Source organism: Argiope bruennichi, chromosome 8, assembly GCF_947563725.1.
Source record: "Argiope bruennichi chromosome 8, qqArgBrue1.1, whole genome shotgun sequence".
NCBI lineage: Eukaryota > Metazoa > Arthropoda > Arachnida > Araneae > Araneidae > Argiope > Argiope bruennichi.
Window position 1 is genome coordinate 111272185 of NC_079158.1, and position 16287 is coordinate 111288471.

Consider the following 16287-nt stretch of genomic DNA (forward strand, 5'->3'; position numbering starts at 1 on the left):
TGCAAGGATTTTAGTTTTCTAAGGGGAAAATTGAGTAGATTTTAAGAATTTCTCAAAAATCCAGCAAGTACATTAAATATTCAATCAGTTTCTTTTAAATGCCATTATTTGTGTTGTCTGGCAGCAATTAGAAACACTTCAATAACAATGCTTAAAAATGCTTTTAAAAAAATCACCCAAAACAACAATAAAAATGTCTACATTAATTAATTTATTTTTTAAATTAGTTCATGTGCATTGAATCAGTATTACAATGATTTGTGTGCCAGTTTTTATGGCTATGATTAATTTGTGGGGGTAAATGCAGTTCACGCATAAGCACTTCCTTTTATAATTTTTTCCTTGCTGTAAAATTTTTCCTTCCCATGCTTAGTTAACTTAATTTAAAATTCAAGAAATGTGAAATTATTTTATTATTATTAATTTCTTGAACATTTAATTGTTTTCTGTATTATTATTTTTTTTTCAATTTGAAATGCTATTAGCAAATGTTTTGGAATTTATTATAATTAACTAAAATTATTATTCTTATCATTAATTTCAGTTTTCAGTATTTGAAGAAAATTTACGAATCTATTTTGATCTGGAACAATACATGAAACCTCCTTCGAATAGCAGCCCTGCTGAATTGAATGTGTGTGGGGAAAATGAGTGTAGGCGCTTGCATTGCAGTTTAAGGGATCTGTCATCTATGCTTCAGGCATTGGGGAGAATGGTCATATACATGAGTGGAGAACATTTTGCCACCCGAAAATTAGATGCACAGAAAACTCTGGAGAAGTAAATTTTATTTTTACTTTGATTTAGCATTGCATGCTATTTCTAATTTGTTGGAAATTTTATTTGGATTTTTTTTTTTTTTTTTTTCATGTTATTGATTTCTACCTTGAATATGCCTTTTGATGTGGGTCTAACAGCTGTAAATTCTTTTCATTATGTATGATATATATAAAATCAAATAGAATATATTTACTTCTTAAGGCTAAATTTTACATTAAAATAATAAATATATGTTATAAATATCAATTAGAAATCATCCAGTATACTTAAAACTTTGGTTTCCAGCAAATAATTTTTGCAAAATAATGAAATGTTTTTAATTTTTAATTAAAAAAAATAAAAAGAGCATGTTAGTAGGTAATTTCATATTGAAATCACTTGAAAAAAGGGATTAAAATATAGGAATTTTTCTACTGGACAAAATTTGACAATTGTAATTTTTTTTACTCTTTTGTTTATGATTTATTTGGTTAGTATGATATATATATATATATATATATATATATATATATATATATCATCACCACAGTACAAAAGATCATACATCAATAATTCCATTTAGTTGAAATCTGCTAGTTGGTACAGACATCAACAAAAATAATGGGACACCTATGTAACTTTGTAGTTCATTATTGCATCCTCCTAAAATTGGTGCAATTGGAAATTATTCAAGAAGGCAGGTTTATTTACATCACAAAAACTGATTAACCAAGTTAATTAGCATCTCGAGATTTTTCCATTATGAAAAAAAAAATCGATAATTTGAACTGAATGCTTTTATGTATATGTTTATCAAATTTCATACTAAAATTTGAAATAGTTCTTGAGTTATTATGAATTTTGTTTTCCTAAACAGCCAACCCACTAGAGACAATATATTAAGTAAATGTCTGATTGCTCAAAGCAGAAAGGGTTTTTCACTTATTTTACTTCATTAAGATTTAAAAAAATTAACCAAAAGTTATTGAGTTGATCTTTAGCATGAATATTCTTTTTTAAGTTCCAATTAATGAATGACTTTTTTTTAATTGGAAATTTAAGCATTTCATTATCTTTCAAAATATTTTCGAATCTGCTCATATGATTGATTCAGTCTTAAATATTTCAATACTAACCAGGTTTTAATGTGAATAAAATACATTGTTTGCAATATTTTTAAGTGAAATTTTATTTCATTGATAAAAACTAATTTGCATATTGTTGTTTTCAGCAAATCAATTTATCAGCCTTTATATAAAAGAGGGAAATGTATTTTCTTGATTTTTTGATTTGTTAATATTTTGATGTTCTTAAATTGTAATTGACCATATATTTAATTGAAGGTTTTTAAAAAATTCATTTTGTTGTGTAGAATTATCTTAATTCTAAAACTGCTATAAAACTTAAAAGGAGTAAAATTCACTTATTTTAGCTTTATTTTTAGTACAAAATTTTATATGCGATTTATTCAAATAGATTTTTTTCTCGTAAATTTTTTATAAATGTTAGAACATTAAAATTTGTATGCTATTTTCTAGGTTATGTCATGCTGCTACTTATAGTAATCGTCACAAATTTTATGAAATAAAAACAGCTGCTCCTCTGGTTCTGAAAGGAGATTTCATTGAAGTGTATGTAATTTTACATTATCCCATCCTTGTCTATTAGTACAGCCATAAACTTTATATCTCAAAATTAATTTTTATTTGTTATAATTTGTTTTTCAGGCATGCTCAAATTCTTGCTACTTTGAAAGCCTTCTGCTATTGGTTAACACAATATGTCAAAGAAACTAGGGAAGAAAATTCAGAAAATTCTATTGAAAAGATAATTTCGGAAATAGCAATAGCTAATATAAAAAGAAATGTAAGTTTTTAGAAATTATCTCTTGTCAAAGTGGTCTAGGATAATTGTGTTCTATATTTACTGTTCCCCCCCCCTTTGCAAGGTTCAGAATTTGTTTTTGTTTTTTCCAGTGATTCTCAAATTTTGTCTGTTTGAAACTTACGCCTGAAGTGGTTAACCTAACTAGAATTTTTTTCAAATGATAATTTGCCGATATGCAGTACAGAAAAATTCAGTTTGAACCCTATAAAAATGAAAATTGAATGTTTCTGAAGTGACACTTTTTTTAACCATAATCCTAAGTCTAATAAATATATCATTTTGATATTTAATCAAATTTGGAAGTTTGGGATTTGTTCAGTAAAGTGAAGCGAGAATACTTTTGTAAACTGAAGTGAATTACTTCTGGCGAGCGCCCTCTTATCAATAAAGAATGGGGAGTCTTCGGATGTGGTGGTATGTTTTCTGAGTTGTTGTTTTTTTAGTTTAATCAATGAGATGTATTAATGTTTTTTAACTGAACTATCGCCATGTGGTCCGTTGAGCAGAAGGGTTTATTACATTGTGGGTGAGATTTATTTTGGGAAAATGTTTAAGAACTGCATAAAAGAAGACCTCAAGCAGGTCATGGAGGAGTTCTGCGACAACATGCCTTCAAATGCAAAGGTAAGCGAATTGAAAGAACTTATTTTGAAATCTAAAGTGTATGAGGATGATAAAGATTTTGTTATAGACTATGTTAATAGTGTTGTGAGTGAAAGAAAATCTTATAAAGAGACAAGTATTAAGACTCTTGAAATTGAAAAAATTAAAATGGAACAAATAAAAGTCGAATTGGAATTAGCAAAAACCCAATCGAGCTTTATTAGCATCAAAGGTTTAGATGAAACCGAGAATGATAAACGTAGAGCTTTAAAATGATATAAGAATTTGTGACAGCAGCTTATTGCTCTCATCCCTTCTTTTCACAATATATAATGTTTGTTAACTTTATAGTGGTATCTTCTGTTATAAGAGTTTTTTAAATGCCAATTTATCTTTTTTAATTATTGCTGTTATTATTCAGTGCTTAATTTTATTAAGATTATTGTATTTTCTCTAAAAGAAATCTCGTCAGGGCGATCAATACATATTTCACACTAGTAACCTGAACTTGATATGAATAAATTATATATATTTCTGAGAAAAAAGGTAAAATATATCCTTTCAATATATTCATTTTGAAAATTATTTTGATATTGTATATATAATTACTAAACCATTTTCTGCAGGTTCCAGAGAAAGTAACTCATAGTGCTGCTCATCTTTTGATATCCCTCACAGCAACTGTAAGGCCAATTAATTTGTTTCAATTCATTCCAGTTCAAGAACTGTTAACATTGATAGGAAAATTGGAATTGAGGTTTCTACCAATCGAGGTAAGAAAACTGTTTTCTTTGGTTTGTCTTTGCTTATCGCTTTGTTCCAATGATGATAAGGGTATTTGGTTCAAGTGTCATCCTCTTCTTTGGCTAAATCTTGCATCTACTTAATAGAATAGGCCGTTAATATAATGAATTACATTATTGGTTCTTTTATTAACTTTTAGGTAATATCTATTATTCTTTAACAAAAATATTTTGTTTTATAATTAATGAAATGTTTAATGAATTAATAAAAAAAAAATCCTTTTTTTTTTTTGAAGTCTTAAGAGAACCATATTTATTAACAATTGCATTAAATTAATATTTTATGAATATGATGCAATAATTTATATTGTGTTATTATTTCTGTATGAGATGGAAAAAAACTGTTATATATTTGTATTTGTATCACATTTTAAATATTCCTCTTTACTTCTGTTATTTATTTACAATACAAATTAGCATTTTATTTTTTTAGCCTACTGGATATGTTATTATTTATGATTCTGCCTTTTGATCACTGAAAATATATGTATATTTTAATATATTTCTTTGAATTAGAATTAGCATTGAAACATTATGGATAGATTCTGTGAATGGCTTTAGCATGTTTGCATATGTTATTTATCAACATTATATTTAATTATATATATTTATGAATGAAAAATAGTTGCTTTAAAATATTATCTTTGCTTATAAATTCGTGATTTTTTTTCCAGAATTTTTCTTTTTAATTATTTTGTTTTTAATTTTAAAAGTTTATTGAAGCCTATTTAGTAAGTTATTTTTGTATTCATAAGATTATAAAGTTCAGTTATTTTATAAATGATTATTAATTCTAATATCTTTATTGGAAGTGCTAGAATTTTCTTAAAAATAAATATGGGAAAATATAAATTGTGTGTACAATATTAAATTATTATAAAACAAATAATTAAACAATATATTAAAAAATTGGAAATAATTCGTTTTCTAAAAAAAAAATGTTTTTTAAAGTTACAAAAAATAATTATTCTTGATTGAGTGCAAATTAGAAATATCAGAAAAATCTTAATCTGTGAATAATTGCAATTTATTGGACCAAAATCAAATATATGCATAATATTCACCCATGAACAAATTATGCTGTAAAATTTTTTCTTATGTAATGAAATATATATTTTAAAAAATATTTCACATTTTTTTTTAGTCTGAATTTATTATTTCTAAATGTTAAATCCTGAATTAATTCCTAATAAAAAAAAATAATAAAGATAATTTTGAATTATATTTATTAATATAAAGTTGTGTTGTTGTTTCTTTTTTCAATAAAAATATTAAAAGGAGATAGAAAAATGAAATAAAGTGAAGAAAAGGCTACGGAAAAACCAATAAAAAGATTTGCCTTGTATCAAAGTGCTACATATTCCTCTGCTTTTCTTCATTCCTTCCTTTCACTTTAATTTTTGTCATTTTTTTCCTTATGCATGATTTGTTCATAGAGGTTTTACTTTAACATTTCAGGATCCAGATATTTAGTTTATTAGAATTTTTCTCGTGTTTTTAAGAAACTTTCAGAATTTTGCTACTGTGTTATTTTTAATTTTCTTCTCTTGATTACAGACCCAGATTGTTGTTTACAGATCTATGTCAAATGTCTTGGTATTGCCTTGGCCCAATGTAACATCTGATGCCCAGCAGATGTGGCCCATACGATCTTCTCAACATGATCTTTTCATACAAGCACTTTGTGAGCCACTGAGATCAGCCTGTTCAAACCCCAATTTTTTTCAAGAGAAAATGTTGCAAGAACATGGTACATATTTGTGTTTAAATTTATAAATATGCTAAGATGTTGACTGAAATTAGTCACAAATTTTATTTCATACTCTTTTCTATAGCTTCATTTAGGGGAAAGTTTATCAAACCTTGAATTCTAAATTTCACCTTTAGAGTTCACTATCTTGTCTCTAATAATAATGTACATAATTTAAAATTTGTCTAAAAGATGAATGTTTACTATTTACATTTCAGTATTTATTTAATATTTTGAGTTGGAGAAATCAGGTTATATTTTATTACATATACAGCTTTATATTGAATATTTATATTCCTATTTTGTGGAATTTGAATGAAATGAATCCAATATCTACCTCTGATGTATATACAGGTAATGTAAAATATGTAACTGATATTCTTTTGTGGCACAAGTTAATTGTTGATTAAATTTATGATTTTTTTATGTAATTAAAGAATTTTTTAAAACCATTTACTTAGAATTGAATCATTTGTTAAATCTGTTAAAAATAAATGAAGGGCATAATATGCAGAATTTTTATTTTCAGCTTTTCGGAATTTGTAATTGTATTCATCATTGGAATAATAATTCAAAGTTAAAAAAGAATTTCTTTAAATTATTGAAATATGATTTCAAGCCATTTGAAACCAGAACAAAGGTGAAACAAATATGTAATCCTATTGTTTATTTAAAATGTAAATGGTAGTAATATCTGAGTCTTGAAATGAAAAGATATCTCAATTACAATTTAAATTTGGTTTACATGGTGAATTTATGATACATATAAAAATAGTACCTGAAATTAGATTTTATTTGATTATTTTAAAAATAAGAATTGTGCATTATAAAGTTGTTTATTATTCAATTATATATTAAAAATATTATCTTATTTTCATCTTTTAGCAAAATCAAATATTTTATGGGTTCTACAAGTGATGTGTGGTCTAATTGAAAACGTTTCTGATGGTTCTACTAGAACAAAGCAAGTCTTTTATAAGTCATTACAGTCTACAATCTCTTACATTGAATCCTTATTCCACTTGTATTTGCAAGATTCTGGTATGATGTTTAGAATATTTTGTTCTTACTTTAGATATATGTATATAAATATAAAAAAATGCTTTTTCTAACTTAATATTTATAACCTCTGCCTAAAATTAAAAAAATATTTATAGCTTAAAATATTTATATTACACAGATGTAAATCAGCAAGTTCCATGAGCTCATTCAAATTTATGTTCATATCTTTTATATTTCATTATTATGTTGTCTTAACTTGTGAAACTTTTTTTCTTTCAGTGATAACTGAAAATATTTTGGATTTTTATCTATGCCTCTTCTCAGCTTTCAGAATACAAATTGGCCATCCTTTTGTACAAAAAACTATACAAAATTTTTTAACTCTGTTTTCATCGTAAGTAACTTTGAACTCTCTTAATATTTATACTGTTGAATCTGTTAAATATAAACATGTTCTTGTAAGTGCATTAAATGAAATGTAAATGCATTTTTACAAATATATTTTATTTATTCCTTTGTGGTAACAATTAAGCCTTCATCAATGAATTTTGTACCATTGTTTTGCAGTATCCCTTTTTATCATTATCATTCAGTTTTACTGGTATTCACTGCAATCTATCAATCCCACAAAGAAAGTTTTTTGAAAATAGGGAATTGCATGAATGAAATTACTATTTATGTTATTTTTTTCTTGCATTGTTAATCTGAGATATATTAACATAATGGTTGTAGAAAGTACAAAATAGAAAGCAAATTCTCTTCATTTTCATATATGAACTTTTATTGTAATTTGATTTATTTATTGTTAAGCTTGTATGAATATTATACCTTCAGAACTGTATTAATTTCAATTTCTGGTGCATTTTTTGATAGGAATTTTTGCGTAATTTTTAAAAATAATGTATTTTGTTATTTGAAACCAAATTTTGATACATTATTAATATTTTTAATACAGGAATCAAGTTATGGAATTCACTTTAAATGAATGTTCATCAGGTTGTAAAGTAATTGAAAAGTAAGTATTCAGTTATTGTAGAGCTAATATTATGTACTTCATTGCAGGTGATTATTATAACTTTGAATTTAAACTCAATATATTTTTTAAAAATTTGTTTTCTTTACATAATGTAAAATAAATTACTTATAAATACTAATTAGCTTCATATATCATTTCTCTAATATTGTACTAGCCATAAAGTGTCGTTTGTGATAGGATAAATCTGAAAGTAAAACAAAAAGGAAAACAATGCTCTTTCCCTGTTTTTGCAATCCAAATTTTAAATGTGCTTCATTTTGTAATAAATACTCAGATTGTACGAAAAGCAAGTTTTCCCTGCCATTTACTTTTGAGATGTTTTGAAGATCAATACTTTCTGAATAGTTATTTTTATTATTAGTGTGTTGAAATTAGTATTAATTTCAATATAATCTATTGGTAGAATTCATAAGTAGCTTGAGAATTTTCAGTTTCAAGGCTTCTTTCAGTTGTGAGAAATACACTCATGGCTTTTGTGCATTTTGTTCCCATTGGTCTCTTTCTCTGATAGTAGGATGCAACAGTCTCCTTGTCTCTTTCCTTATCAGTTAGCATTGAGAATCATTTATAAGACTAAAATAATTTACATTGTTTAAGAGGACATGACTGTAGAAAAGATGTCCAGTATTTGTATTCATTAGCAAACAGTGTAACCTTCCAATTGCATTGCACATTTTGATATTACCATTATTATTTTGTGTCCCTTGCGTCATCTGTAACATCATGATCTTTTTATATGCATAACCCTTTAAAAGAGTTATGTGTATATAGTAATGACCACAATCAACTTTTTTTCTTTTTTTATTTTATTGCTATATGATGAAAATTTATTTTGTTACTTAAATTTTGCACATTAGTGCATTAAACAATGTGTGTACCCCCAAAAAAATCATAATTTAAAATTTTCTTTTGCTATTAGATGTACATACCTAAGAAAATCTTTTCTTGATTTCAGGCTTCTGCAATTATTGCAACAAGTTGTACAAGAACCTAGTTCTCAATTCAAAGCATTCCTTCCCAGTACTATAAATTTGTGTTTGTGCCAAATATATCCATTAGTTGCAGAGGTAAAAATTTCGTATTTATGCTTATTGATATACTGAAATTTTCCATATTAAGCTTATGTTCCATTGCCTCAAAAAAGATCATAATTAAAAGTTTTGTTGTGACAATTATATTCTATCATTCTGAAAAATAATTTGAATAACTTTAAATTGTGCTACTGCTATAATTGTTGATTTGCTTTATTTTAATGTACTGACATACATATTTCAGTGGAATTATACTTTCCTACACTGTATATTTTTAAAGTAGAAACTGGAGAGTTTTATTTTTATGTTAAATCATTAGAGAATTAGAAATTACTATTACTTGTTTGTAATATATTGAAGAATACATACCCTGCACATCATCTTCGATCACTATTATTATTGCCACAGAAATTATAAATTTTGAAGTGGAATTATAAATCTGCTGTAAAGATGTTATTGAAAATATTTAAATCGCATTTACATAAAGGATATAAATTGGATTATATTTTTGCATAGCCATTTTTTAAGTTATGTAAAATAATACTGATAATGTGATCAAATTAATTGCAAAAGGTATAGAGAAATTTTGATTTTCATAGTGAACAGAAATTTAAATTTGCTCTTCTCATAGAGTACTTTTATTTTGTCCCTCCCCTCCTAAAAAGTACTTAAAAGACTGTTTTTTAACAAGTATTGCCTAAATTTAAATATGAATAGTTTGTTTCTTTTTAGTGTAAGATCATTTCAAAATAATCATAAATTCACATTTTTTAGAGACCATCATCAGAAGTGAAGCCTCCTTTATTTGAGTTGCTCCATAAAATCCTTCTCCACAATTATCGATACTTCTTCAAAGTGAATGTAGTTAATAGTCTTGGAGAGTCGGGAAATGAGAAAATAGAAAATGAACAACATTTCACGAAAATAATGGAAGTAAGTGTACGCATTTATTCATTAAATTCTTATGATGATAAATTTGGATAATCTTCATTTTGTTTCAGTATCCCCAAATTTTTCTCTTAAATCCTAAATTGCTTACTACTTTGTAAAAGTTTTTGTTTTCAACTGCACAGTATGTACAGCAGTGTATCTTTAATTCAATTATAATTGGTGAAATTCAGTTCTAGTTTTAATCCTATGCTACTGACCTACTGCCGCAAGAAAAGCCCTAGTAACCCTAAAAGTAGGGGTCAATTGGCATGGAAACAAGATATTGTATTACAATTTGGGAGTGAAGGAAAGACCTGTATTTCATTTGGCTCCAATAGAACTGGTTAGATGTTTCATTTTGCTTTGGACTTCAGTTGATGCTCTTGTTTTGTGATTTTCTGATCAATTCTAACTCTTGTTTTGTTTCATCTTTGATCTAAGCTGTGAAGGAGAACCTGTTACTCGAGTTAATTATATTGTAGTTTTGTCTTATTCAATGACTACATTTAAAAGTGGGAAAATATTGCATTCTCAAATGTGTACTATAGTTCAGAATGTTATGGAGCTTTTTCATCTGTGAAAAAGTACAAACTTGTTAAAAATACCGATTTCAAATGTAAGTAAGAGGATTGCCAAAGCAATAGGGGTTTTAGCCTCAACAGTTAAAAAGATAAAACAGGAATTTAAATCACTTAATCACAGTGAAGCAGGTGTCTTATCAACTCCTAGAAAACACAGAAAAAGACCATCTTTTTGAAACTGCAATATTGATGATTACGACAAATATATCATAAGACAAACTATTCAGGACTTTTACATAAAAGAGAAATGTATCCCTTCTATTGGAAAATTGCTCCCAGTCTTGAAGGAAAAAATTAATTTTGAATGGAAAAGAGAGTTGCTGAGTCAGATTCTACATTCAATGAATTTTTGGTGGGAAAAAATATAATCAGCTCTCGAAAGATTTTGATGGAAAGGCAGGATATTCCGTTTGGAGATATAAATATTTGAGAGCAATGAGAAAATAGTTTCATCGAGGAAACCTGGGTAGATGAAAAAAAAAAAAAAAATTCTATTAATTTTTATGAGTTGTTATCATATATAGTGCATTAGTCAATTTATTTTGCTTGAACTTTTAAATTAATATTGGCTTTTTTCAATATCTTAGGCCTATGGACAGTCCTTTTTACAGCCTGATATAGTTCTTTTTAAACAAAATCTCATCTCATTAGAAACATTAAACAACAAATGGAAGTTGTATTATAAAGTATGTATTGAATTTTTCCTTAAATTATTTAAATTCTGATTTTTATATCAGAACAAATTATATTTTCTATATATACACCAAGAAAATATAAATTGTTGCAAGTATGTAAAATTTGTTAAATTAAATATTTAAAGATAAAATAATTAGCTCTTTATATAAAATATTTTTTTTCTTTCTTTTTTTTAATTAGATTTGTTTGAACTTACTTTGTTAAATATGATTTATTTACTGATTTAATATGTTTATTTATTTAATATATTTTATTTACTGATTCGTTTATAAAATTTCATTACCTAATTTTCTGAAATCTAGTCTAATGATCATTCTTAATAATAAAACAATAATTAAGGTAGATATCAAATTTAATTTCATTTTTAAAAACTTTTTCTCTTTTAAATTGTTATCTTCAATTACTTTTTATATATTCTTTGCTTTCATTAATTAAAAAAGATAAACTTTTTAGTTATTTCAAAATTCTACTGGATGTCCTTAAAATTCATGCATAACCTGTATAACTATTAACAGTGATTACTATCAATTTTTTATTATCCAGATTAATGCATTAATTTGCTTCATTTGTTGAGACATTCAATTTCACTGGAAATTCTTATGGGTATTCAATTCTTCTCGTATTCTTTGGATTTTATATCTAAATGAATATTTTATGTAGGAATATCTAAAGCGTAATGTTTTGTTTTAGCTGATGACTAGCTACTATCAATAAGTTGAGAGCAGCCATTGATAAAAAATAATGAGCTCAAATACTTATTTATTTACTTAACTGTATTTATAATTCTATCTGTCAGAGTAATGCTTTGATAATTTGAATACTACTTATAGATTACTTGAATCTGCATTTGTTTAAATTAATCTGAGATTTCAGTGTTCTTTATTATTTCTTCTTACAGTACCTTTAAAAATATATTTGTATTGTTTTGGAACACCTTGCATGCAGATGGAAATGAAATATTGTTATAAGTAACAAATCATTGTTACTTGGAATTTTTTACTATTTCAACTTCGATTGCTCATATTAAGATTAAGGTGTTTCTTTATAAGAAATATTTGCATTTTGAAAAAGAAAATTTTAAAATAAATTCATGTGCAAAATTCATCTTAATAGTCACTATCATCTTAATAGCCATCAGGAGAAATATTATAAATTTTATTTTAACACTAGCAATACCCGCTCAGCGTTGCCCATAACCTAACATCCATAAAGAAAAAATTAGCTTTAAGTTTAAGTCTAGACACCACCCAATATGACATGGGCATGTCACACAACATCAAACAAACATAAAAATATATTTAGAAATCATCAAAAATAACAACAAAACAATTTTTTATAGCTCATATTCAGAAATATTAAGACTGTTAAAAAGGTAAAAGTACGATATGTTCTTAGACAAAACAATTCACTAAAAATATACAATGAAAAGGCTGTTTTAAAATTTAAAAATTTACAAATAAGTAATTTTACCCACTGTTCCACACTTGTTTATCAACTCTTTATAATCTGATATGAGAATGAAATTCAGCTTGCTTCTTAATAATTCTTTTTCAACTATATTGATTGGTCAGTCACTTTGCTCCTCATGAGATTCATTCTCTCTGTAATCTAATTGCAGTTCAATTTGAAGAGAGATGGGTACTTCCCTCAAGAGAATACCTATCCTTCCCTAAATGTGGACATTCTTTCTTTGATATTCACTAAATAAGTGTTTCTTTTCTCTACATTTTCATTATTGCTTAACAAACATAGCGTTTTGGCATCTAATGTGCTCCAGCTAAAGTTGGATTTCCTTTTGGTGGGGGGGGACTAATGAATTTTGAATCGCTGTTTAAAATCGGGCATAAACAAAGAAATGTATAGCATATGCATACCACAGCTCTTGCTATTTGCGCATTCGCTGTTTGAGATTTTCGCACATGTGGGGATATGTGCAAAGCACAGATACGAATGTTTTATGAATGTGCGAATCATAGTAAGAAAATAATTAAAATGGCAATTATAAAACTCCTTTTTTTTATTTTGATATGATTTTAATATACTAAAAAGAATCCCCAATAAATGGCCTACAAAATGGTACAAATATCTCCAATATCAGTTAAATATTTCTCGAGTTTTTCAAACATACAGACGCTTGCTATTTACTATGTATAAATGATTAGTTTATAAATTAGATAACAGTTGATGTCGTATTTTATTTATAATTTTTTAATTTATAAAAGTAACATTTACATTACAAAAGTGACATTTTTTTTTTCAGGGTTATTTCAAGAGTGTCATGCTTTTTCAGTTTTTGAGTGTGCTTTTGAAAACTTTGATTTACAAAACTCACAATTTACTTCGAGACGAGATTATCAACACCATCTACAATATGGCATTAGTTGACTTCAATAGCTTTTACACAGTATTTTTGCCACAATTTCTTCAGAATATGGAAAATTTAGATGCAAATCAAAAATCAGCATTGCTGAGGAATTTCAAACATGATACTGTAAGTAAATGACAAATTATCTTTGCCTTTTATATTAGTATTAATGAAGTGGCTAATTTCATATAATAGTTGCAGAATAATTTATTTTTTTTATTAAATTAATTTAATCTTCTGCCACTTAGTAATCTTTTCCAGATTTTTAGATTTTGAAAGCAAAATGTATTGCATTACACTGTAGGACAAATTTGGTATTTTATTTCTTGCAGTATAAAATAATTTCAAATGTACAGTTGCATTCTAGTTTCAAATGTTTTACAAACTTTGATTCCAGACATTTGAATTGAGAAATATGCTGTTAATAAATGATTTTTCATTTGTTAGTAAATAATTCTCATATTTTGATTGTTGAAAGATAAATTAAACAAAGATTTAAGATTGTGTGTCTTAAGTTTATATTTTTTTATAATAGCTTTTTCATAATGTTTACAGGACAATTTAAATCTTCTGTATTAAACTCATTCAATTCAAGTAATTTTTGTTTCATAAAGTATATATATGTTTTCCCTACTAGAAAAATAGCTTAGTGCCATGGAAATAAAAATACATAAACATAGCACATTTATGATTGTTTGATATATGTAACTACTTAAGCCCCTTATCAATATAAAAAAAACTAAAATTACAGTAAAATGTCAACTTTTTCATTTAATATAAAACAGTGAGGTTATTCAATTATTCAAGACAATATCCTAAATTAGCTACCTTTGGAAATTAGCAAGTTTGCCCAGATTACTGACTTTTTACGTTGTTAAAGAATATAGAATGCATTATCTTATCTTGATATATGATGTAATGTAAACATATGAATTCAATTGGATAGTTCACTGCAATGAAAATCTTATGTTAGAGTTAAAAAGCACCTGATTATATATTTGGATGGATGAGTTTGAATTCCGTCTTAACATTTAAAAGCATTGTTACCAGTTGTGTAACAAATTGAATTAAAAAAATATTATTAAAATTAAGAGAAACATTTTTATCAGAAATAGAATTGATATCATTTTTTAATCTTAAGGTAATTTAAAAACCTCATTTGTAAAAAGATTGTATTGGAAGATATAAACATCAATTTCCACTAACAAATCATAGTAATTACCCATTGGCGACCGTTAAACTTACTTTTCAGCTTGCTTTGTGTTTGAGGTCTATTTCCTAAGTTCATTTATATTTTCTGACTAAATGGATTTTTTGGGCACATAGCAAATTTTCTTTAGAATATTTCTAATAACATTTTGCTGCCCCATTAAAACTATATAGTTTAGGTAAATGGAAGTTAATAATTATTCATTTTATTGCATTATATTGTATTCTTAATAACAAAATTATATTTAATTTTTTGTCTTTCCACAGGATTTACACTCTTTTGCAGAGAGCATTCAGCGATTTGTAAGTGACCTCAGGTATTATTGCCTTTGTACAAACACAGCACTGTGAAAAGTTGTGATCGCCTTTACGACTTTCAAACAATTTCTGAATATTCTGTTTGAAGTCTGATTTAGTCATTTCTAATCTGCACAATGTTTCTTTCACCATTGATGTTGAAGTCATTCATATATCTCTAATTTTTGTTTTATAAGTTATTTTTTATGCATTGCTTTAGTTGCTGTTCTGATTTAACTTATTTAGAAATGCTTTGTTGTGTTTACTCATATATAAAAACTTTAGTTTAAAAATCATATTTGATGTTCATTTGTATTCTTTTCATTTGATATCAAAAAGGCCATATTGCAGACTGCTCAAGTAATGAATAGTTCATTTCTATTTCAAGCCATATCATAGTTTAGTTCCAGTTCATGCATTTTGCCCTAATGCCTTTCTAAACATGTGATGGAATGAAAAAGTGAGTTTTTAAAATATTGACAGGCATTTTGTTTTCTTTTTTGGATATTAAAGCAATGTAATTTATTTGATTTAGTAATAACTATTTCTAGTGCAAAAACCATAATCGTATTTTGTTATTCAATGAATTATGCCTGGTGCAGCTTTTTGAGTTGCGTTAATTTTGATAATTTTTCCTATATTCATACAATAATAAACAAAAAAAATCATTGTTGAATGTATTACGAAATGCAGTATTTAAGGATTGTTATTTTTGTTAAAATGGTTTATATAAAAAATTAACTGAATTCAAATGTTTTTCTTTCTGATGACTTACAAAATTTCATTTTTGGTACTATAGTTGATACTATATTCTGGAGCATACCATGCCATATAATTAGACCACTATAATGTAACTCATTAATATGTTTGATTGTATTTGAAAACATATATATATATATATATATATATATATATATATATACACTTTTCTAAATAATATTCTGTATCAGAAATTTTAATTGGTATAAATATAATTGAGTTTTTAGATTATATTTGCTTGTTTTTTAAGCAAAGCAATGTATGTTTACATTTTGTGAATGAATTATCGCTATTATATCTAATTGGAAAAAGTTTTCTGTGCAAAGTTTGTGCGTTTTTATTTTATTCACTATTAAAGACATAATTCTAAAAGAAGTTACATGCATATATATTTGCTAAGTGATAAAGAGTGAGATTTAAATAAAATTTTGCTATTACTGTTGACTAGTTTACACTTTGATGTTTAAAATTCTTTAAGTTCAAATATAATATATGTGTTTATATAAGTAAACTTTCTGCAATAATTTTTGTAATAATAATTATGTTTAGATTTAAATACAGAGTTTTTCTTTCTTCTAT

The 16287-nt window shown here is 25.9% G+C and overlaps 1 protein-coding gene across 2 annotated transcripts in view; it reads left to right on the plus strand.

Moving 5' to 3' along the window:
* LOC129981285 (exportin-6-like) overlaps nucleotides 1-15842 on the plus strand; it is a 35582-nt gene extending 19740 nt beyond the window's left edge. For both annotated transcript variants that reach the window (XM_056092058.1, XM_056092059.1), the window contains exons 13-25: nucleotides 545-780; nucleotides 2298-2390; nucleotides 2487-2625; nucleotides 3876-4022; nucleotides 5610-5802; nucleotides 6688-6843; nucleotides 7084-7198; nucleotides 7760-7819; nucleotides 8796-8907; nucleotides 9646-9804; nucleotides 10970-11068; nucleotides 13339-13569; nucleotides 14920-15842. In XM_056092058.1, coding sequence (XP_055948033.1) covers nucleotides 545-780; nucleotides 2298-2390; nucleotides 2487-2625; nucleotides 3876-4022; nucleotides 5610-5802; nucleotides 6688-6843; nucleotides 7084-7198; nucleotides 7760-7819; nucleotides 8796-8907; nucleotides 9646-9804; nucleotides 10970-11068; nucleotides 13339-13569; nucleotides 14920-15003 — 1824 coding nt within the window. In that variant the 3' untranslated portion in view covers nucleotides 15004-15842. The remainder of the gene's footprint in view (nucleotides 1-544; nucleotides 781-2297; nucleotides 2391-2486; nucleotides 2626-3875; nucleotides 4023-5609; nucleotides 5803-6687; nucleotides 6844-7083; nucleotides 7199-7759; nucleotides 7820-8795; nucleotides 8908-9645; nucleotides 9805-10969; nucleotides 11069-13338; nucleotides 13570-14919) is intronic.
* The last annotated feature ends 445 nt before the right edge of the window (nucleotides 15843-16287 follow it).